At 50.2% G+C, this 23,817-nt stretch overlaps 2 protein-coding genes and 1 long non-coding RNA gene across 5 annotated transcripts; 1 reads left to right on the top strand and 2 right to left on the bottom strand.

Annotated features, from left to right (window-relative positions):
* The first annotated feature begins 233 nt into the window (after window positions 1-233).
* On the top strand, window positions 234-3,449 carry LOC311354915. Its single transcript, XR_014637335.1, has 4 exons — window positions 234-322; window positions 2,148-2,263; window positions 2,874-2,976; window positions 3,321-3,449. It is a non-coding gene; the product is annotated as an uncharacterized lncRNA (long non-coding RNA).
* A 1,315-nt stretch (window positions 3,450-4,764) lies between these two features.
* On the bottom strand, window positions 4,765-7,823 carry plp1b (proteolipid protein 1b; the record flags this gene model as incomplete). Its single annotated transcript, XM_084473743.1, has 7 exons — window positions 4,765-4,855; window positions 5,393-5,458; window positions 5,548-5,621; window positions 6,308-6,485; window positions 6,945-7,101; window positions 7,326-7,512; window positions 7,784-7,823. The coding sequence occupies 7 exons, from the start codon at window positions 7,821-7,823 to the stop codon at window positions 4,781-4,783; spliced, it is 777 nt and encodes a 258-aa protein (XP_084329869.1). The 3' UTR covers window positions 4,765-4,780.
* Window positions 7,824-13,603: 5,780 nt separating this feature from the next.
* Window positions 13,604-23,327, bottom strand: LOC311354501 (neuroligin-3-like; the record flags this gene model as incomplete). Of its 3 annotated transcripts, XM_084474295.1 has the most annotated exons (6): window positions 23,108-23,327; window positions 20,549-20,602; window positions 19,827-19,976; window positions 19,094-19,279; window positions 15,703-16,492; window positions 13,604-14,396 (listed from the first exon to the last, which is right to left on the bottom strand). In XM_084474295.1, exons 1-6 carry the CDS (start codon window positions 23,310-23,312, stop codon window positions 13,604-13,606), a joined length of 2,178 nt encoding a protein of 725 aa, XP_084330421.1. In that variant the 5' UTR covers window positions 23,313-23,327. The 3 variants fall into 3 exon arrangements, with proteins under 3 accessions (XP_084330421.1, XP_084330423.1, XP_084330422.1); XM_084474297.1 differs by lacking the exon at window positions 20,549-20,602 and having other exon boundaries at window positions 23,066-23,327; XM_084474296.1 differs by lacking the exon at window positions 20,549-20,602 and having other exon boundaries at window positions 23,060-23,327.
* Window positions 23,328-23,817: the final 490 nt, after the last annotated feature.

Below are 23,817 nucleotides of genomic sequence, written 5' to 3' on the forward strand. Positions count from 1 at the left end.
AATTGTTAACTTATATACGTGTGCATCTATCTATCTATCTATCTATCTATCTCTATATATATATATATATATAATATAAAAATATATAAATAAGTTTACATGGCCTTTTTAATTTGATCATGGGTGTTTGAAGTGAACTGAAATGAGAATACTGCATTAAAGAACAATACAAAGAGAACATTATCTCATATCGCTGATTGTTCCCCCACTAACCACTAGGTGGGTCGGTACCTCGGGGCATAGTCGTCCTACCTGGGAGACAGAGAGTCCTACCTGGGAGACAGAGTTCTTCGTGACAGGCTGATGTTCAGCTCTTCGACAGGTAAGCACCTGACATCAGCTTCTCAACGTAACAGGTAGTTACTTACATTACTTTTTTAGGTTTATGAATAAATAAACCTAACCCTTACATTTTCTATTAAGGACATACTCAAATATAATTGCAATAAATGTGACGCGTCTATCCTAGAATGATTTAATGTTTGCATCGTACTGAACTTTTCTTGTATTGAGGTCAAAAGTGTTCTAAGGGTTTCTATTGCCAGGGCAGTTCTAATGTTATAAATGTTTAACATGTATATGTGTGTGTGGTCAAGGAGAAGAGATTTGAATAAATATAGTTGTGGTGTGATTCACCTAAATTTGCCGATGGCTTTCCAACCTTTAGTAGTAATAATGCTTACTGAAGAGAATGATGCATTTTTTAGATTTGAAATACAATATCAATATGCATTTATTGACCAACATGTTTGTCAAATGGACATGTTTACAATAATGCACGTTACTCTTGAAAAATATGTGAACGACATGCAGCAGATGTCGAGAGTATCTGAACATATCTCACACATATTTGACCTCTCGCTCATAGATTATGATCGGGCCCCTGGGCACGTGGACTCCGCAGGCAGCCCCCCCCCCCTAAGAAAGTGACGGATCAGCTAAGTAAAGTAGGCTACTTTAGTAGGCTAAAACTACTTAAAGCCACTCAATATGAACAGTTCCTTTCATTAATTGACAGTAAGCTAGGGTATCCATAGCAAAAAACGTGAAGAAAGTTTAAAGAGAAAGCAAAAGTAAAATAGTCTCACCTATGCAGGGATTTTTTATTTATTTATTTTTGCCGTGAGAAAGTGGATGTGTGGCGTGTGTAGGCAGGCAAAAAAGTGTGTCACACGGTGAAACCGTGAGAGTTGGCAGCTCTGGAAATGCATTTTTTCCGGGCTCTGTTCCGTGCGAAATCCTCCACTATACCCTCACAATCTGAAATAGTGCCCCCTAGTGATCTTTTTATTTATTTTTTTACTCAGTAAAAAAAGCCTACTATTGCTGTTTTCGCTTGAATTTTTGTATTTTGCATTGCTTCGATAATGCCCAAGGGCCCCCCTGAGCCCTTGGGCCCCTGGGCATGTGCCCGGTGTGCCCGTGCGGTAATCCACCCTTGCTCTCGCTCTCTCATGAGAAAACATTTAAGAAATCCCGAGCAAAGTACAAAATAATTAACAGCAAGGCATCGATATTGACACACCTTGGACCAGTATATCTCAGTCCTGACACACTAACCCTGTCTGTTGAGTGCATTTGCATCGAACAACCCGCCCATCCGCTCTCTGGTGGAATGCAGTGGCACGGGCCGACCAGGCATTCCAGTAGCAAACAGTCACATAGTTAGGGATGGACTGCGTGTGCGTGCAATGTGCGTGCAATGTGTGTGCGTGAGTGCGTGCGTGCAGGACTGGAAAAAGGCCCTTAAGGACTGACGGTTCCCCCGTTCTGCCACCTTGTCACCATCTACTCCTGCCCTGTGACAAGTGACATCACAGGTGGGCGTGTCCACCCAGATGTATAATGGGTAGATATGCTACCAGTTGGTACAGTGCAGTAGGCAGGCTGGTAGACTGATCCATCTCTAATGGTGAATGGTAAATCCCGCTCACACCTGGGCGGTGAAACAGTGGCCCCTCAAAGGAGAAACCCCCAGACCAAGAGGGGAGAACCCGGTAGGAGGAACCCAGAAGAGCACCTCCGTCCCTGTTCGGGTGGAGTTAAGGGTTGGTTGTCAGAGGGGGGGGGGATCTGAAGGTGATTCGACCACAGGAACAACTTGGACATCCACAGATTTGCTTCTGAACCCAAACCTGAACCAACAGATCGAGCAGATGGAGGGAATGTCTGACAGAACCCCGGTCATCCCACTGAATCGCGGCGACGCCAGCACTGTGACGGTGTCCGAGGCCAGCCCCCATCCGGACGGAGAAGCAGAGTGGTGAGTCTCTGTTCCCTCTGCTGGGGGCTTCAGTCCTCCTTCAGTACCCAGAGAGACCTCCAGGGGCCCTGAGACATGGAGGGGGGAGGGGGGGGGGGACCCGGCTGAAGGAACCCACAGGTTCCTTCAGTAGGACAGACACGGGGAATCCAACCCACAACCCTTCAGCTGGGACTCCAACACCACAGCCCCTAGAACACCATACCCCTATGACAAGATGGAGACATGTGATGTAATAATAATACGTTTGTTTCATCATCCTTTCATCAGGATCCCAGGTGTTTGGGAAAAAAGAGAACCAAATTCTGTAGAAAAAAAAAAAAATGTAGAAAAAAAAGTAGGTTTATAAAAAATATCTGCTAAGAAAATGTAAAGAAATGTAAATTTTAACCACATGATGCTAGTACTATTCACCATTTAGCAAATCCTTTAATCTAAAGCAAAGTAGGCCAGAGGATACATACAGGCTGCAGACTAGGGAATCAGACCCAGTGCCTTTAGTAAAGTATACCCTCCTACTCTCCAGATTAAGACACATGTGTGCCTGCTGTTTGTAACTCCGTAGACCACGGCCACATGCTGAGTCCCTCCTGTTCTCTTCCTCCTGCAGGCCTGCCGGGTCGATGTGTTCGCACTGTGACAGAGTGATGGACAGGGACAGCTATATCTCCATGGATCAGCCCCCCATGGTTTGCCACCAGGACTGTTTCACCGTGCGTTCGCTCACCCGTCTGTGATTGTTGTTCTGCTGATATCTGTCTGCTCACTCAGTGTGTGTGTCATGTGTGTGTGGGTGTGTGTGTGTGTGTGTGTGTGTGTGTGTGTGTGTGTGTGTGTCATGTGTCTGTGTATGTGTGCAGTATGCGGTTTGCCGTCTGTGATTGTTCTGCTGATACTCATCTGGCTGCTCACTCAGTGTGTGTGTGTGTGTGTGTCGTGTGTGTGTGTGTGTGTGTGTGTGTGTTGTGTGTGTGTGTGTGTGTGTGTGTGTGTGTGTGTGTGTGTGTGTGTGTGTGTGTGTGTGTGTGTGTGTGTGTGTGTGTGTGTGTGTGTGCAGTGTGCGGTTTGTGGCTGTATGTTAGGAGACTTGCAGACCCCCATGTTCCTGTGTGGACAGAAGATCCACTGTGAGTCCTGCTATTTCGACATCAACTACTCCTGTGGAGCAGGAGGACGTGGAGCTGATGCAGGGGGAGTAGGAGGAGGAGTAGGAGGAGGGGGAGGAGGAGGAAGTGGAGGAGAAGGGGAAGAAAAAGAGGAGGGGGAGGAAGAGGAGGTGGAGGAGGAGAAGGGGGAGGAAGAGGATGAGGAGGAGGGGGAGGAGGAGGAGGAAGAGGAGTAGGAGGAGAGGAGAGATTGAGCAGAAGGAGGTGGAGGAGCATTAGGAGGAGGAAGAGCAGTATTAGGAGGAGGGGGAGGAGAAGAGGGAGAGACTGGAGGGGAGGAGAGGAGAGGAGGAGGGGTGAGAGGAGTAGTAGAGGGGAGGAAGAGAAGAGGAGAGAATGGAAGGAGAAGACCAGATGAGAGGGATGGCGGATGACCAGGAGAAGAGGCTGCTGTTATGTTTAACTCCTCAGTGTTGGGGACACAGCCAGGATCATAACAGCCACCACGTTGTTCTCTCTGTTAGAAACAATGCCAAGATATATCACGACTATTTATTGCTCCAAGTTACTGTACATTATGCTTCGACTAATTATCATAGTAATTACTGCCAAAAAAGACGTACTGCATGCTTTCAACCTAGTTTGTTGTGATGAATTGGTGCTGGATCAAAATAAAACCACCACAGTAGTGAATGTGATTAAGAAAGCTTTAATGACAGCTCTGGGACACAGGCCGCCCAGCAACGCTGAAATCATAGAGGGGTTAAAGGTCAGAGCTCTGACCTCAACAAACTTCTTACTCTTAGAAATACAAAAATCGCCTTGAGGAGATGGATCCCATTTTGTCTCCGCCCACATAGTGGTACTGCAATAAAAGCACTCGATGCAAGAGTACACAAAACTGCCACATTTCTTATAAAGCAAAGCAAACACAGGAATGCATCCACATATCAGCACTAATAACCTTATCTCAACAACGACACACTCCTTGACAGATATGTCCGGACACATCCCACACTTTCATCCATTTTTATTTAATTCACTTGGAGGTTAAGAGACGGGGTCATGACGATGAGATAAGGTGGAGCAGACATTATTATTCAGAACCAAAACATCCACGGTTTACCCGGGAGAAACCAGGTGGGCTGTAGAATCACCGGGGGTCTCTCCCTCAATCAACCACCTCGCTGCCTCTCCAGGTCAGGAGACACGCTCCGAACTGCGTCGGGCGAGAAGGTGAGAGGTTTCCATGGAGATGATGGGAGGTTGCCATGGAGATGAGAGATGAACAACATACCGAGTTAAGGACACCCGTGGGGAGCTGCTATGGGTTATGATCATGACGAGGGTGATGATGAGGAGGAGGGTGGGATGAAGGTCTGAGGAGCTTCCATCCCGTCCAGACGACGGCTCAGCAGCGTAACCCCTTCCTGCCCAGGAACCGGAGGACGGCGTAGTTGTAGGTGGTGGCGACCACGTACAGGAACTGAAGAAAGAAGGAGGTTCCTGTGTTACTATCGAGTCATCAGACAGACGGTTTCAGGGGGTTCAGGCACAGGTCATTAAAGGGGACATATTATACCCCCAGGTGTGAGTGTGATTAGCCGTTACAAGCCGTTTTGAAAATGTGCCGCTTCTGACAACATAGCTGGGCATGTCCACCTAGATGTGTGCTGGATAAATTCGTCTTCCAGCCTCCCCAGCAGACACCCATCTATCAGCAGGCTTGTAATGGCTAATCACACTCCCACCTGGTGGTATAATATGTCCCCTTTAAGGAGCAGGTAGGGGTTAGACACTACAGAGAGGACATTAAGGAGCAGAAAGGGTTTGGACAGTACAGAGAGGTCATTATGGAGCAGGTAGGGGTTAGACAGTACAGAGACAGGTCATTAAGGAGCAGGTAGGGGTTAGACAGTACAGAGACAGGTCCTTAAGGAGCAGGTCAGGGTTAGACAGTACAGAGACAGGTCATTAAGGAGCAGGTCAGGGTTAGACAGTAGAGACAGAGCCAGATACTCACCAGAGCTAGGAGCGCAACCCCAGCACCCACGAACGCAGCGATGTACAGGTCATAGGTCACGTAAAACTGGAGGGACACAGGGAGCAGAGAGAAGCTTAGGACAGCGGTTCCATTGTAGCGGAAAGAAGACTCAAAGAGAGCACACTGTTACTCACATCGCTGGTTTTGCAGATGGCCGCAAGCGTCATTCCACAGGCCTTCCCGGGCATGGCGTTCCAGGGCAGCAGACCTTGGAGGGATGCATCATGGGAAGGAGATTAAGATTCAATCAAACAAACTAACCAGCTAAATCTTTCACATATCTTTTTTCTTAAATCTCTTTTAAATGCTTTCTTTTTTTTAAACACAGCAAAAGGAATAGCAAAGCGTCCTGCTAGTTTAGTGTACCGTACTGCTACATGTTACCCCCTGTCCATTCCCTAGACCGGAGGAAAGTTACACTTAGCATTGCATAAATTAATTGGCATACAAAATTGCTAAGTTAGCATAGCATCTGGCTAGTTTAGCAAACTCTCCTGCCTGGCTAGGTAGAGGCTACATTAGAATATCATACCGCCTTCCTAGGCTAGTGACCAGGTTAGCATAATGCACTGCCTGGCTAGGCTGGAGGCTAGCTTAGGGCCGCATTACCCTGCTAGGCTAGGTTAGCATACCGCACTGCCAGGCTAGGTTAGAGGCTAAGTAAGTGTACCATACTGCCTTGCTAGGCTAGAGGCTAGGCTAGCATACCGCACTGCATGGCTAGGCTAGTGGTTAGGAGTAACGTACTTGCGGGCTAAGCTAAAGCCTATGTTTGCGTATTACACTGTCTTGCAAGCCTACAGGCTAGGTTAGTGTACCATACGGACAGGTTAGGCTAGAGGCTAGGTTAGCGTAGCGTACGGGCTAGCTAGGCTAGAGGCTAGGTCAGCGTACCATACTGTCGGGCGTCCATGCAGATCCAGCCGTGCTGGTTGATGCTTGGGGAGGTCTCAGCCAGTAAGTTGATGTTGTGACACGTCTGCGCCATGTTAAAGAAGAAGAAGACCGGGATGGCGCTGAAGGCGAACACGCAAAGCCAGATGACCGCCAGGACGTAGGTCGCGATGATGAACTGGGAGAGGAGGAGCAGGAAGACTGATCAGAAAGATGACCATACTGTATATGGTTAGGTTTGGGGTAAGTGTCAAATCTGAGTTATCTGGGTTCTAAATGCTAGCTGGGTGGAGGAACTGAAATGCGGAACATCCCCAACACCACCTCCACCATCTTATTCATCAGGATAACCACCACCTCACCACCCCACCACTACTATCTACACTAAACCCCCACCAATACCATCACTATCTCCACCACCAACATTACTACCCCCCCATCACCTCCATCTTCTCCACCACCACCTCCATCCCCTCCACCTCCATCACCACTACCCAATAATGATCAACCCACCACACACGAATACCATCCCCTCCTCCACCACCACCACCACTACCACCTTCATCCCCTCCACCACCATCCCCCTCTCCCCCGCCCGCCTCCACCCCCTACACCACCCCCCACCCCCGGTCCTCACGGTCAAGCTGAGGCAGCGTCCGCAGCGGGTGCTCCTGAACTCCCCGAAGGTCTGCTTGATGGCGCTGGTGGTGTAGAAGCCCTCGGCCAGCAGCAGGATCCCGTACAGGAAGAAGAAGGAGGCCAGGCCGTAGATCACGAACTGGAAGTACTTGATGCTGGAACACATGGCATAGCGCGCACAAGAAGGTCAGCGAGGGGGAGCCAGAACCAACAGGGCATCACTACACTCAGGAGTCAAGATCCTCATCTTTTCATTCATCCCGGATCAAATAGACTTAGCGATGCGCATCTTCCCAGGCTCTGAACCGGTGATGAAAGCGGGGCTTGGAGTACGGACTAAGGCTGAAGCAGACGGGGGGTCCTGGCGACCGGGACTCACCAGGAGGCCATGAGCGAGTAGTCCTGGAAGTTGCGGGCGAAGTGGGTCTCCACCAGGACCTGGGTCTGGCCCAGGGCCTCGTGTCCGCAGCCGCAGAACAGTGCCATGCCGGCGAACAAGAGCAGCGTGGCGACCAGTGACGGGTAGGGGATCGCGCCCGCGCACCGGATGCAACAGTCATAGCAACCTGCGGGGGCATAATACATGAGCACACACGCGGCGCACAGCGCACACACAAGCAAACAGCACATGGGCGACACCCGGGTGTCAGCTCCACATCTGCAGATCCACCCGCCACACACGCAGCCACCAGGAGGGAGCAACCTCAAGAGAGTAGCGAGCAGTAGGGAGCCTCCTGTTAGAGCGTCCAATCAGAAGCAGCAGCAGCACTCATACAGCCGGTCCGCGTGGAGCAGCGGGGGTCCAGGAGGTTAGAGAGAGGAGAGAGAGGGGAGCACCTAGGGCTTTGCAGAGCCAGGGCTGCCTGACCGGAAACATCTGGCCTTAGTGATCGTGTCCTCCGCAAAAAAGAAAACGGGTCAAAGACTCCCCGGCGCCACGGAGCAGGCTTGGGAGCAGGCTTGGGAGCAGGCTTGGGACCGGGGTCTGGACCGGTGGACCGGGGTCTGGACGGGGGGGCGGTGGGAGAGCTCCTGAGCAACGCTACGCTCTGCCAGATGTGAACGCTGCTCAGTCTGCCAGACCTCAGACCCCGTCGTACCCTCGCCGGCCCGCCTCCCGCACCGGTCGGTGGCGTCACCGGGCCGGGAGGGAGTGGGGGGATACAGGGACCTAGCGCCCCCGCAAACAGCTCCTCTTTGTTGCCTAGGATACAACATCCTTTGTCTTCCCCAGGGATGAGAGAACAACAAAGAGCAGCGATGTCAGGGCACACGCACACAGCAACACACACAAACACATGCACTGACAAACACATGCACACACACATGCACGCACACACACACACACACACGCACGCACACGCACATACACACAGACACAGACACACATGCACACATGCACGCACACACACACACACACACACACACACACACACACACACACACATACATGAACACACGCACACACACACACACACACACACTATGAGGGCTATGGGGTCACTCTGGCTGATGTCCCCAGCTGGCTGAGCCTGGTACCAGGGTACTGGGGCAGGGGGTTCAGTGGGGTCCAGTTCGGGGCTCCAGGGGGGGGGGGAGACTGGGTGGATCCACATTGAGTGGGAGGTCAAGATAAACATCTTCACCACAACAACAACAACAACAACAGCATGTGACCAGACCCAGGACGTCTCAGGTTAAACGGAGGACACCAACCCGGGCCCTTCCAGCCAGGCCCAGACCCTAACCACTAGACGTAGAACAACGTTTATGGGTATTTTCTGTACAATATGTGGGCTAGGGTAACAGGGTAACTGGCTAACACACCGCCCTTCTACATGTTACCCTTAGAGCTGAGAAACCCATTATGCTGCCTGCACACCCTAGTAGTTGCTCTGTGAAGTGGAAAAAAAACTAGGTCAACACTTTACATTTTATTCAGTGTCACCCGAATATATTTCTAAATATTACACAAATTTGGCCAATTTCCATTTTGACAGAATTCATTATTCATGGCTGAGGCATACGGAAGACGATTTGAGACGACCTCCTTAAGGCAAAGCATAACCTGAGCTAACCTCTTCTGGCTAACTTCTCTTAGTTAACCTTTCTTGGCTAACCTCTCTTAGCTCAAATACCATTATACCTCTCTTAGCCTCTAAATCAGCATCTCTTAGTTATCCTCTGTTGGCTAGTCTCTGTTAGCTAACCTCTCTATGCTAAAATCTCTTAGCTTACCGCTCTTAGCCTTTAAATCAGCATCACTTAATTATCCTCTCTTAGCTAACCTCTTTTCTGTTAGCATCTCTTAGATAGCCTCTCTTAGCAATGCCTAGCTAGCCTCTCTTAGCTATCCTAAGCTAACTTATATTCTTTAGCCTTTCTTAGCTCGCCTAACTTCATAACCCTCTGTTAGCCTTAGCTCAGCTCTCCATGGCAGAAGCCACCCTGCCAGTCCCCCCTCCCCTCTGATGACATCATGATAAACAACAGGTAATTGTATGATTAATTATCTCTAATCTAAACCAAAAAATTAAAAAAACGTTGTCAAACTCGGCCTGAATTAAATTTCTAAACCGTCTAAAAGTTCTCTCTGTGGGAGGAAAGTTCACTTGCGTTTATCGGGGGAAACAAATTAAATAAATAAATCATTAATCAATTAGGCCTATCACAGGTGGATTAATGGGAATAATTAATGATCAATTAAAGAAGTGTATATATCAGAAAACCATCAACGCAATAAAGCACGACGGCAGCTTGGCACGTTAGAAGATGATTATAAATAAAACAATAATACATTTTCTACATAAAAACTGACACAAGAAATTAATTGAAATGCACATTAGTATAAAATGCCATGAATATCTGCAGGTAATAATGGCTGCCACTCACCCATTTTGAGCTCCAAGTCAGCAGGAGAGTGATGGATGTTTGTGCGGGCGGCTGTCTGGAAGATATGACTGGAAGATGATGAGACCCGCCACTCAGGATGGATGTGAGACCAGCGTTTGTCTCAGGGACAATAGATGGTCCCCCTCCCGGGTCACGGCTTAAAGCCACAACGCCTCAATTCAGCTGCCAGGGATGAGGACACGCCGAGGTCAGCCCCATCCTAGACTCAAGCCCTGATCAGGCACTCAAGCCCTGATCAGGCACTCAAGCCCTGATCAGGCACTCAAGCCCTGATCAGGGACTCAAGCCCCAATCAGGGGCTCAAGTCCTCGTCCGAGACTCAAGCCCTCAAACGGGACTCAAGCCCTCATCCCGGACTCAAGCCCCCCGGACTCAAGCTCTTATCCAGGTCTCCTCCTGTAGGGGGACTGAGTTCTGCTTTAACCGCCTTCAAGATAAAGGTACAGGCTCAGGACTTCCTGTAGGGGGACTAATGCTGCCTTCACGTGCTATGGAAAAGATGATCCTTTCCATTTGTGAACTGGAAATTACGAGTGCGTTGTGTTCAAGTGCTTTTGTTGTCGTAGTAAAATGAAACATGGCGGACCCACAGATCCTGACCTGTTACTGTTGAAAAGGTCAAAGGTTATCTCATCTCGGCAGCTCGTGTATCAAAATATTCTACGAGCTCTCCAGTGGAAATTACGACGTGAGGGGGTATTCATGTGCAATCATTTCCATAGCACGTGAAGGCACCATGAGTACTGATTTAACCTCCTTCAAGATAAAGGTATGGGGTCAGGACTTCCTGTAGGGGGACTGAGTACTGCTTTAAGCTCCTTCAAAATAAAGGTACAGGCTCAGGACTTCCTGTGGGAGACAGGAGTACCGCTTTAACCTCCTCCTTCCAGATAAAGGAACGGAACTTATCTTATCTTGAGTTATCTTTTGTACATTAGGCTCAGAGAAGGCTCAGATATTTATTAAAAACTAAATCCACGGCCATTTTGCCCTTGGTTATAGCATTGTTCAAGCTCTGACCGGTGGTAGTAAATACACGTCAATAACCTGTTAACGCAGCACACGTGAACTCACGGTAAACTCGTGTTAACATGTACGATAACATGCAGAAAACGACGTCAACAGGCAGAGCACACCTGCCTCCGAGGTGTTCTCACTCAGTGACGTATCGCGAAGAAGACGACTCTCATGACCGATGAAGTCAAGTAACAAGGAGTCATTGATGATGCCTCCAGCTGCACCCCACCCCCCACCCCACCCCCCCCCCGCCCCCATGTTGTGACCCAGTTGATGTCAAAGCTCTGTGGTACAAAGAGGCCCAGTGTCGACGGCTAAGTCCCTGTCATCGCGGTAATCCTTCCAGAAACACGCTTCCTCCACATTTAAAGCTCTAGATTAGTCATTTAAGTTGTCATACAGTAATACTTTCAGAGTTTAGCTTTTTCTTCGGCAAGTGGAGCATTTCCCACTGGATACTAAGTGTGTGTTTGACGACGGCAAACACTCTTAGATGTTTTCTGCTCGTTCCGTGCGTTCACAGGAACACCTCGCTCTAGCTGGGACGGGGGACGAGTGTGTGTGTGAGGTTTGGCGCTGATAGCTCCATGCGTCCTGCTCTCTGATTGGAAGAAAAAATCACGGTTTGGCGTTTTGTGACGAGCGGAGACAGCAAGGTGTGAACCCCTCAGACACACACCACGCCTCCTGTGTCTGGAAGGAGTGTCTTTAAATGTGGAATGACTGAACAGAGTGATGTGAAGTACTGAGCTACCTAGCTCTATCAAGGCTTCATTCAATAGCCCATGCAGCATATGAGGTATTATGTAGTGTTTCATATGAGGTATTAAAAATGTTATATTTCTTATCTTGTATTTGAAATATGTGATATTTGTTGATCATGAATCTTGCAGCGCAGACAAGCTGAACGATCCCTTCAGAATTATGATGACAAATGTAACCCCATGATCAATGCATCGTTAGTTATCATCAATAATCATCATTCATGTCTATAATCATCATTAACACTCAACGCGTCTTTAGTTCCAAAAGTCCTTTAATAGTCAGCTCATTAACACGGTGACATTATGGTCAGATAACAAAGCCTCCGAGCTCCATGTGTCTGCTCTACCTCCACCCTGTCCTTACCTCCACCCTGTTTTCACCCTCACATTCTCCACCCTCTCCTCCTCCACCCTCACCCTTAACTCCACCACCATCACCTCCTCTACCCTCACCCCCTCACCTCCACCTCCTCCGCCCTCACCCTCACCTCCTCCACCTCACCTCCTCCCCCCTCACCCTCACCCCCTCACCTCCTCCACCCTCACCCTCACCTCCCCTACCTCCTCTGCCCTCCCCTCCACCAGGGGCCCGCTGGTGTGTGTGGAGGTCCGACCCGAGAGAGAACCGTCATGTTCAGCTTGCAGAAGGGAACCCTTGTAAAGTCCAAGTGGCATACATAGAAAAGTACCTTACAGTATCCATAAACAAACAAAGAGTTCAAATGCCCATCTAAATTTATTATACAATCAAGCCAAGCAAAAGAAGCCATGAGATTTTTTTTTTTTACGTCGGCGCCTACAGAGTAAGTGTTTTATTGTGGAGCGAGAGTCTTACGTTTACGATGAGTTGAGCGAAACCAGAGACAAGCAAATGGAGCAGAGCCACCGAACTGCACATAACACACTGCTTCAACTGAAAGAGGAGCGCCATGTACACAGGTCAGAAAACACTCTCACACACACCCACTCAGTCTAACACACACACACACACACACACACACACTCAGTCTAACACACACACACACACACACACACACTAAGTCTAACACACATGCACACACACACACTGAGTCTAACACACACACTCTCACTCACACTCAGTCACACACACACACACACACACACACACACACACACACACACTCATGCACATACACACACTCCCAGTCTCACATACACAGAAATGCTTAGTCTCTCCCAGTCTTTCTCACACTCACACACACACACACACACACACACACACACACACACACACACACACACACACACACACACACACACACACACACACACACACACACACACACACACACACAGACTGCCACACACACTCACACACACTCGGCTAGATATTCCAGTAGATGATCCATTGTAGTTATATAACAGAAGCATCCTACTGTAGCGTGTTAGTATACAAGGCATTTCAAAGGAATAACAGTAAAAACGCCTCCATAATAAGTCATGTATGAGAAATGTTTATAAAATAGCTCGCTATTAATACTGCTCTTCACGTCCGCGCCCCGTGACATCATCATCCCCTCGCCAGCCGTGATGTCACTTCCAGGTGAGAGACCAAAATAGATATTGCAGGAGTAAGAAAAAGACTTCCAATACAAATCCAACCGTATAAACGTTATACCGAGCGCCTACGAGATTATGTTTCCAAAAAAGCCGTTAGTGGAAAATGAAATGTACCTGTTGTCGTTGTTGTTGTTGCTGTTGTTTTATTCCTAGCGACTGCTGTTGAAAGTGACTATTATAAAATGACTGCTTATAGAATCACGTCGCCCGCCGGGCGTCGCTGGGCAGACCGTTGGCATGGCGACGGAGCACGGTGACCCTTGAACCTTGACCCTTACCCTCCCTCCACATGCCGGCCCCTGTCCGGCCCCCCCTCCCACACACCTCCCCCTCCACCCTCGGCGGCGGCGGTGGTCTGGCGCGGCTGCGGCGGCGGTGGCGGCTACACCCGCGTGGTGGAATGGGTGCTGGGCAGCCCGGCTGAGCTGTACCCGGCGGGGAAGGTGCTGTAGGGGCTCATGTTGGACAGCCCCATCAGGGAGTTGGGCATCATGCTGATGCTGCTGGGCGCCATCAGGGGGATGTCCTCGGGCGAGCGCCGCAGGGACAGCGGGTAGTCCAGGCTGGGCGAGGAGTGCAGCGGGTGGTGCAGCTGCTGGGACAGGCTCTCGTCGATGGTGTTGGTGTGGCTCAGCGAGTTGTTGTTGCTGCCGCCGCTGCCCGCCTTCCCGTCCTGCCGCTGCGGGCTGGGCTGCTGCGAGGCGTCCTGGTGGCTGCGCTTGTCCTTGCGGTAGTAGAGCGCGGCGAAGGCCAGCACGTTGAGGAAGAGCAGCGAGGCGCCCACGGCGATGGTGACGCTGAGCTCGGTGGAGTAGTCCCGCGGGTTGGGCATGATGAGCGGGCCCAGCTCCTTGCCCGCCTCCAGCTGCCCGGCGGCTGACAGCGGTGGGCGGCTGCTGCCGCCGTTGGCGCCGGCCTGCGTGGCGTCCAGCGGGGTGACGCGGGTGGTGGTGGAGGAGTAGTGGAACATGTCGTTGATGTTGTAGAGGTGGGGCACCAGGTGCTTCCAGAAGGCCACCTTGGTGGCGCGGTAGTGGTCGCGGATGCGGGGCTTGAGGCCGATGTGCAGGTACAGCTGGTCGTAGGGGTCGTACTTGGACCAGGCCACCTCCTCGAAGCGGTTGGCCTTGGTGTGGATGAACTTGGTGTCCTGGGGGACCGGCTTGTTGGGGTCCCTTGGGAGACAGCGAGGGGGGGGGGGGACAGTGTGAGGACAGGGACAAGGACACAGTCGTAGGTGTGCTGCCTTTAGCATGGCAGAGTTCCACTTTCAATTAAGGGCGTTTAGCAGACGATTTTATCCAAAGCGACTTTTATATTACAGCGGTTCACACACACATTCACACACAGACGGCGGAGTCAACCACGCAAGGCGACAGCCAGCAAGTTCTGAGCAGTTAGCTTTATCAGGGACACTTAGACACTCTAAGTGGAGGAGCCGGGGATCAAACCAGCAACCTTCCCGTTACAAGTCAACCCACACTATCTCCTGCGCTAAACCGAGCCCTAAACAGAGTCTCTGTCTCTCTCACTAATGGTTCTGAGCCCCACAGACGCGCCAACACCTCCTACTCTCATCGCTTAAATGTGGGACATGTTACGAGTCTATCACTCGTACCACGAGAGACGTTCTGCAAACGCTGGTTGGTGTTTCCTCTCCATCCCACTGGAGAACGTCTGACTGCAGAGGCAGCTGCTAATTCAAACTGACACCGACGTGATGTCTGTACAAGGCGTGAATCACAGTCAATAATGTGTTTTATCATCTTTAGATTTCCCCTCCCTTGCTGGTCTCCATAAGACAGCGCAGTGTTCAGTTCTCTAAAAGGTCCTGTCAAACCGTTCACTAGACACTAGACAAGCTTCCCTGCAGAGACATTTAACAAAGTATGCGGGGATTTCAAGCTGCTTCTAACATTTGTTCTTCAATAGTTGTTTGGACAGCTGTCATAAAAGATATGTGATCAAATATGGTTATTGACATAGTGTTCTAGCTCGGTAGCGCAGAGTTCCACCGCCATCTGGATCTCATATTTAGTTGATTATGTTTAGCAGAAAGGTTCAACCGTGTATTTAAACCATGTAATTTATAGTTGTATATTACTTCTAGGTATATAGTTAGTTGTATTTTAGTTCCAGGAATTGATTTTGTTGTATATACAGTAGTTGTATGTTATTTCTCGAGTATATTTAGTAGTATATATTAAGTAGTGTATATTTAGTTGTATATATTTACTTAAATATTTACCTATATATTTCGTAGTACAATCCTTCTCAGAGTATATTTTGTAGTATATATTTAGTAGTGTATACTTAGTTGTATATAACTACATGTTAGTAAGGTACATCCTCGTAGGCGTATATTTACTATATTTAATAGCAATTTTAGTAAGTGAGTATATTTAGACGTGTAGGCAAGGCAAGGCAAGGCAACTTTATTTATATAGCCCTGTGTACATATATATCGAGGAGTATATTCACCCGCTCTTGGCGAAGTTGGTCCAGTAGGTCATGACCACGGCGCTCAGCATGATGTCGTTCCGGCTGAAGTTGCAGGGGAACAGGTCGGTGGGGCCCACCATGGGCACCCCGAACACGTAGGGCACCTCGTCGCCGTGGGCCGAGTCCGACCACACGGGCTTCATCAGGCTCTGGCAGTGGTGGTAGAAGGCGTAGAAGTAGGTGGGCGAGCCGTAGCGCGCGTGGAGGTCCGCCGTCACCACCGCCGGCTCCACCCACTGGTGGTCGGTGAACAGCGCCACCAGCGTCTTGCGCCGCGTCTCGGGGTTGTCCTTGTCCGCCCAGTCCGTGTACATGAACTTGATGGTCTCGCGCAGCGTGTCCTTGCCCTCGGGGTAGCCGTACAGGCTGTCCACAAAGTCCGACACGGCGAAGTCGAAGTCGCTGCCGGACACGCCGTCCTCCAGGTCCATGACGTTCTCCACGAAGCGCAGGCCCTCGCCCTGGTTCACGCCCAGCATGATGTCGTAGTTCAGGAACTCGCCTTGCTCCATGAGGATCTCGGGGTCGTCGGGGATGACGTCGCCGTCGATGACGGGCCCGAAGGCCACGCGGTAGCGCGCCGGCTGGATGTCCTGCTCCACCAGCTCCTTGGCCGTCTTCTTCTGCAGGCAGGACACCATGTCCACGGTGTCCAGCACGTTGCAGCCCACCCGCTCCGCCAGCAGCCGCGTGTACTTCACCGGGTGGTAGTTCACCGCCCAGCTGGACAGTGCTGAGCCGCTCTGGATGATGGCCCGGTGGAAGAGGCCTGGAGGAGGAGGGGGGGGACGGGTCAGCACGACGTTAGCATGGTAGCCTCCGGAGAGACCTACAGAGAGAAGCTGCTAGCTCAGTGTCAGCATGGTGGCCTCCAGAGAGACCTACAGAGAGAAGCTGCTAGCTCAGTGTCGGCATGGTGGCCTCCAGAGAGACCTACAGAGAGAGACCGCTAGCTCACTGTTAGCATGGTAGCCTCCCGAGAGACCGCTCAGCATAAGCAAGGGCTGTACCATCTAAGATTCAGTACCTCCTGATTCTCAGCCTCCTAAGATTTTGGCTACTGATGCATTTGTTCATCCAACGATATGGAGAGATGAAAGAGATGAAATTTTAAGAGATGAACATTGGAAAGAATGTCCATCTCCTCCTCTTCTCTCCTCTCATATCTCCTCCCCTCCTCACCTCTCCTCTCCCCTCTCATCATATCTCCTCCTCACCTCACCTCACCTCTCTCCTCTCCTCCTCTCTTCCCGTTCTCCTTTCTCCTCTCCTCCCCTCTCCTCTCTCCTCTCCTCATATCACCTCGCCTCCTCCTTTCTCCTCCCGTCCTCCCTTTTTTAGTCACTTGTGTCTAAAAGTCTTAAGTAACTGAAGTACTTCAAGCGACATATTTTTATCTGAATTATCTGAATTAATATTCAAACCATACCCTGCAGTTCTGTGGTGAGAAATTTCATCAACAACCCACAACTCAAAATACTGAATAATGCATTTCATCAACTTAGTTCCAAGTGGATACGAATATGCAAATTATGTTTCTCCCAACCTTCATAGAAACTGTATTAAGATCCTCAATTACGATAGCGTTAGAGAATATTCAGCATTGTACGAACTGTCCTCTCTACCTCCGGCGTCTCTAGAGCAGCGAACAGAAGAAATGAGCCGCTGATGGAAATGTGATAAAGTGTTAAAGTGATAAAGTGTTAATGTGATAAAGCAGTGAATGCGTTCAGTTCCGCCACTGATAAATAAAGAAGGCCGAGCAGCAGATCTGTGTTACGTAACGCGGAGGAAAACGAGATGTTTATTGTGCGTTCGCTCTCCGAGGAAAAGCTTTTAGGCTGATTAGACCGAAGGAGGAACCAAAGCCTTTTCAGCTCAGACTCAAAGCCAAACACACAAAACACATCCCAACGTTTTGTCCAGGAACACGCTTCACAACAGCGGCAGAACCCGAATTGGGTCGTGACTGCCTTTATCAACATTTCATTTTAGTGCCTGCATTCTAAGAAAACTGTTATTAGTAGAAAAACTAATAGTAGAAGACCAATAAAATACATTTGGAGATGGGTAAGATTAACACTGGGAATCCAAACAAGTTATCTTAATGGAACATGACCTCATTAGATGTGGCCAACGGTGGCCTGATGCTCACATGAGATAAGTTGGAGCTTTAGAAACCAGACGGAGACTGGGACACGTCAGACACAGTCCAACACCAGATGGAGTACAGATGCTATCAGATGCTAAAAGATACAGGGAGGGAGGTTCCATGCTGCTGACCTCGTGTCTCGCGTGTCTGTAGCAATTATTCCCACTTTGACCCAGCACCTACTAAGAGATTTGACCTAGCGACCTAGGGGCCTAGTCACCAAGTGACCTAGCCACCAAGCGACTCAGCCACTTAGCAACCTAGCCATGTAGCAACCTAGCCACTTAACGACCTAGCCACGTAGAAACCTAGCCACTTAAGGACCTAGCCACTTAAGGACCTAGCCACTTAACGACCTAGCCACGTAGAAACCTAGCCACCTGGCGACCTAGCCACCTAGCAACCTAGCCACGTAGCAACCTAGCCACTTAACGACCTAGCCATGTAGCAACCTAGCCACTTAACGACCTAGCCACATAGAAACCTAGCCACTTAACGACCTAGCCATGTAGCAACCTAGCCACTTAATGACCTAGCCATGTAGCAACCTAGCCACTTAACGACCTAGCCATGTAGCAACCTAGCCACTTAACGACCTAGCCATGTAGCAACCTAGCCACTTAACGACCTAGCCACATAGAAACCTAGCCACTTAACGACCTAGCCATGTAGCAACCTAGCCACTTAACGACCTAGCCATGTAGCAACCTAGCCACTTAACGACCTAGCCACGTAGAAACCTAGCCACCTGGCGACCTAGCCACCTAGCCATGTAGCAACCTAGCCACTTAACAACCTAGCCATGTAGCAACCTAGCCACTTAACGACCTAGCCACGTAGAAACCAAGCCACTTAACAACCTAGCCACATAGAAATCTAGCCACCTAGCAACCTAGCCATGTTGCAACCTGGCCACTTAACGACCTAGCCATGTAGCAACCTAGCAACTTGGCGACCTAGCCCCTTGGCGACCTAGCCACTCAGCAAGCTAGCGACCTAGCCACTTTGACCCAGTACAAACTAAGCGATTTGACCTAGCAACCAAACAACTGAGGGGCCTAGCCACCAAGCAACCTAACCACTTAGCAACCCGGCATTGTAGACAACTAGCTACTTAATGACCTCGCCACGTAGCGACCCATTGGTCTTGCTTGTCCTAGCGACCTAGCCCCCCCATTGGCGGTGTGGGTCCGTGTGTGACCCCCCCCTGGTCCTCACCCTCGGAGTGGTGTGAGAGGGTGAGCAGGCTGACGCTGGCGGCGCCGATGCCCGAGCCGAAGACGGTGACGCGGCCGGGGTCACCGCCGAAGTAGCCGATGTTCTTGCTGATCCAGCGCAGCGCCTGGATCATGTCCAGCAGGCCGTAGTTCCCCTTAGCCGCCTGGTCCCCCGTGCTGAGGAAGCCTGCACACACACACACACACACACACACACACACACGCGTATGCACGCACACACAAAAGCAGACACACACACATACACACATACACACACACACACACACACTCATGCACGCACACATGTTATTAGTAATTCAAAAAAGACCACTCCTTGCCCAGTATGATCACTCCTCACCTAGTGTGTTAGATCACTCCTCACGCAGTGTGCCAGTAAATTAGATCACTCGTCACGCAGTGTGCCAGTACATTAGATCACTCCTCACCCAGTGTGTTATATCACTCCTCACCCAGTATGCCAGTACATTAGATCACTCCTCACCCAGTGTGTTATATCACTCCTCACCCAGTATGCCAGTACATTAGATCACTCCTCACCCAGTGTGTTATATCACTCCTCACCCAGTATGCCAGTACATTAGATCCCTCCTCACCCAGTATGTTAGATCACTCCTCACCCAGTGTGCTAGTATGTTAGATCACTCCTCCCCCATTGTGTTAGTAGGTTAGATCACTCCTCACCCAGTGTATCAGTGTGTTATATCACTCCTCACCCAGTATGCCGACGCGGTAGTTGAGCGTGATGACGATGACGTTCCCGTAGCTGGCCAGAACGCTGCCGTCCATCATGTTCCCCGTCCCCTCCATGTAGGAGCCCCCGTGGATGTACACCATGACGGGCCGCGGCTCAGAGTCCCGGATGTCTGGAGGAGGGGAGGGGGGCGGTCAGACAGCGGCGGGCGGGACAGACGACGGACGGAGGGGACGCTACAGGACACAGGGGGGGCTGATGGGTGAGGGCGGAGGCATGCTGTGGAGGCGCCATGGATCAGAAGCAACACACTGAGAGCTGTACTCTCCCCCCAGGGTTCTAAGGACGGGTTAGGTGATAGGACGGGTTAGGTGATAGAAGGAGTCGGATGGTTGTTAGTACTCACTATTTGGCAGGCACTGTGTGTTTTTCATACAAACGCAAACAGCCGCTAGTCCAGGCGCTGTTCGGTCCACATGCGGCCGAGGAGAACGTTTAGAGTCGGGGGGGGCTTTTTAGTTTCAGGGGGAAGCAAAAAAAGGGAGATTGAGTTTTTGGACGAGGGACACGGCAGAACCTCCGGCGTTTGAGAGGAGAGGAGGGACACGGAGACGGGGTTGACGAGCCGGATCGGTCACGGCTCGGCCCAGGAGAGGAGCGGGGAGGGGTCTCGCTCGCCCAAATCATACAAGACAAGAAGAGAGCGAGAGGTCATGCATGCGGACGTGGTCGCTGTACAAGTACCTTCGTTCTTATCGGCGTCTCCAGAGAAAGCTCCGCCCTTTCTCTTGAGGCCCCCTGGGGTTCAGACGAGAAAAGGGTTTAAAGACTGGAGACCCCGGACCCCCTACTGGGCGCCACTCAGGGGCTCTGGAGCACAACGCTCAGGCTACAGGAAACCCTCCTGGACCCGCGGCGGGACTGTCTACCAGGTCTGATTCAGGGGGGGCAGGAACATGTTCCACAAATGCAAAGGAATGAATAAATCTCTCTCTCTCTCTCTGTCTCTTTCTCTCAATCTCTCTCTCTCTCTCTCTGTCTCTTTCTCTCAATCTCTCTCTCTCTCTCTCTCTGTCTCTTTCTCTCAATCTCTTTCTCTCTCTCAGTCTCTCTCTACCTCGCTTTTAAAAAAAAAAAATTATTTACACACACATATATATACTGTATGAAGAGGTAGAGAGAGAGAGGGAGGGGCGGGAGAGAGAGAGTGAGAGGTAAAGGAAAAGAGAGAGAGAGAGAGAGAGAGAGAGAGAGAGAGAGAGAGAGAGAGAGAGAGGGAAGAGAGAGAGAGAGAGAGAGAGGAAGAGAGAGAGAGAGAGAGAGAGAGAGAGAGAGAGAGAGAGAGAGAGAGAGAGAGAGAGAGAGAGAGAGAGAATAACTCTTTCTAAATGCCCCTGCAGACAGTCTTTTCAACATGCTGACTGCTCTACTTTGGACAGCTCCTTCTCATCAGGATATTAACTAACTGTTGCTAAGTTACCAAGCATAGTACAGTACACATACACACTGGGCTGAACCAGGCTCCCTACTACATTAACCATCACTACATTAACCATAACTAACCATCACTAAATGAATCATCACTAACCATCACTACATAACATCACTACATTAACCATCACTACATTAACCATAACTAACCATCACTAAATGAATCATCACTAACCATCACTACATAACATCACTACATTAACCATCACTACATTAACCATAACTAACCATCACTAAATGAATCATCACTAACCATCACTACATAACATCACTACATTAACCATCACTACATTAACCATAACTAACCATCACTAAATGAATCATCACTAACCATCACTACATAACATCACTACATTAACCATCACTACATTACATCACTACATTAACCATCACTACATTAACCATCACTACATTAACCATCACTACATTACATCACTACATTAACCATCACTACATTACATCACTACATTAACCATCACTACATTAACCATCACTACATTACATCACTACATTACATCACTACATTAACCATCACTACATTACATCACTACATTAACCATCACTACATTAACCATCACTACATTACATCACTACATTAATCATCACTACATTACATCACTACATTAATCATCACTACATAACATCACTACATTAACCATCACTACATTAACCATCACTACATTACATCACTACATTAACCATCACTACATTACATCACTACATTACATCACTACACTAACCATCACTACATTCATCACTAGATTAACTGTCACTATATTAACCATAACCAACCATCACTACATTACATCACTACATTAACCATAACCAACCATCACTACATTACATCTCTACATTATCAAAATCCGAATTTATTTTTGTGTCGATGGACTAGTTGTTTACTTATCTCATTGTTGAGTTTTCCTCTGGCTCTGTCGAAGCCCTGACATAGCCTTGAGAATTAGTGAATAAAACAAAACACACACACACACACACACACACACACAGAATCTAGACTATCTGCTGAGTTAAAGGATTTGCTGCTGCGAACAAACTGCTCCTCTAGGGAAGAGGGGAGGGAGGAGGTGGGGGAGGAGAGGAGGAGAGGGGGAGAGGAGGAGAAGTGGAGGAGGGACATGGGAAGAAGAAGAGGAGGGGGAGGAGAAAGGAGGGAGATGGAGTGTAGGTGATGGTGGAGGTGGGGACGAGGTGGGAAGGAGGGAGGATGGAGGAGGTGGGGAGGAGGAGAGGAGATGAGATGAGGGAGGAGTTGGAGAGGTGAAGAGGGAGGAGGCAGAGAGGAGGGGGGGGGTGTAGATGTAGAGGAGGACACAGAAGGATGTGGGGGATTAGTTTGAGTGTGGCGAACATTGATGTTCTGGCGGAGCAGCATCTCTGCAGCCCTGTGGAATAGCTAATCAGACAGGGCCCCGTCGTGTTTAGTATTCAGCGGAACAACTATCAGATATGATCTGCCCGGTCGGCGATTCTAACGCACCACAGAGGAGAGGGAGACGGTTACCGTGGACAACCAGCCCGGCTGATGGGAAAGCAGCAACATAGACGATGTTGGCAGACACGCTCGCCCACACACACTTGCCCACTCATGCGCACACACACACACACACACACACACACACTCCCCCACACACACTCCCCCACACACACACACACACACACATATACGTACACAAACACATGCAGCTCATACACACGCCCACATACAGTACATTAGGCACACACACACACACACACACACGCCCCCACACACACACCATGTGACTGATGAGCGGCAGTGAGCCCCGCCCTGCGTACCCTCGTCAGTGGGGCTGTAGATGTTGAGGTAGAGGCAGTCCTCGCTCTGGTCCTGGATGTAGCCCGCCACGGTGTCCAGGCTGTAGGTGAACCACACCGGCATCATCACCTCCGGGACCGTGCTGTGGAGGTTCTGGGGGCACACTGGCATGAAGTGGGTGGCGTTCCGGACCCCCGACCAGGAGGCGGGCTGCTCCGGGGGCATGAAGCGCTTCTCCCCCAGCGGAGGGGAGGCGTAGGGGACCCCCAGGTACTGGTCCACGGGCCGCAGGACCTCGCTGGGCACCGCCACACGCTGGCCCCGCAGCTTCCCATACTGGGTGGTCACGCTGGGGGAGGGCCGCTGGGAGGTGGAGGAGGAGGCGGAGGAGGAGGGGGACGAGGAGGAGCAGAGGAGCCACCACAGGAGGGCCCAGTGGGTGAAGGAGGAGGAGGCCGCTCCCCTCTGGGGGAGGAGAGGGAGGAAGGGGCGGAGGAGGGGGAGGGCAGCAGACGTAGCAGTGTGCATGTTGGGGGGGTGGGGGGCAGAGCTCAGAGGGGGGGTGGTGTTCTCCGTCTGGTCCGTCTGTCAGACAGACATCGCCCGCCTCTCGCTGGGATGGAAACCAGGCGCTCCTAGGATGCGTCGTCGCAGAAACCAGATGCTGCTCTCATCTCATTTGATCTGGAAGTAATCCCAACAGAAAGATGATAAATAATCACAACAGAAA

This window comes from Micromesistius poutassou, assembly GCF_964030765.1.
Source record: "Micromesistius poutassou genome assembly, chromosome: 10".
NCBI lineage: Eukaryota > Metazoa > Chordata > Actinopteri > Gadiformes > Gadidae > Micromesistius > Micromesistius poutassou.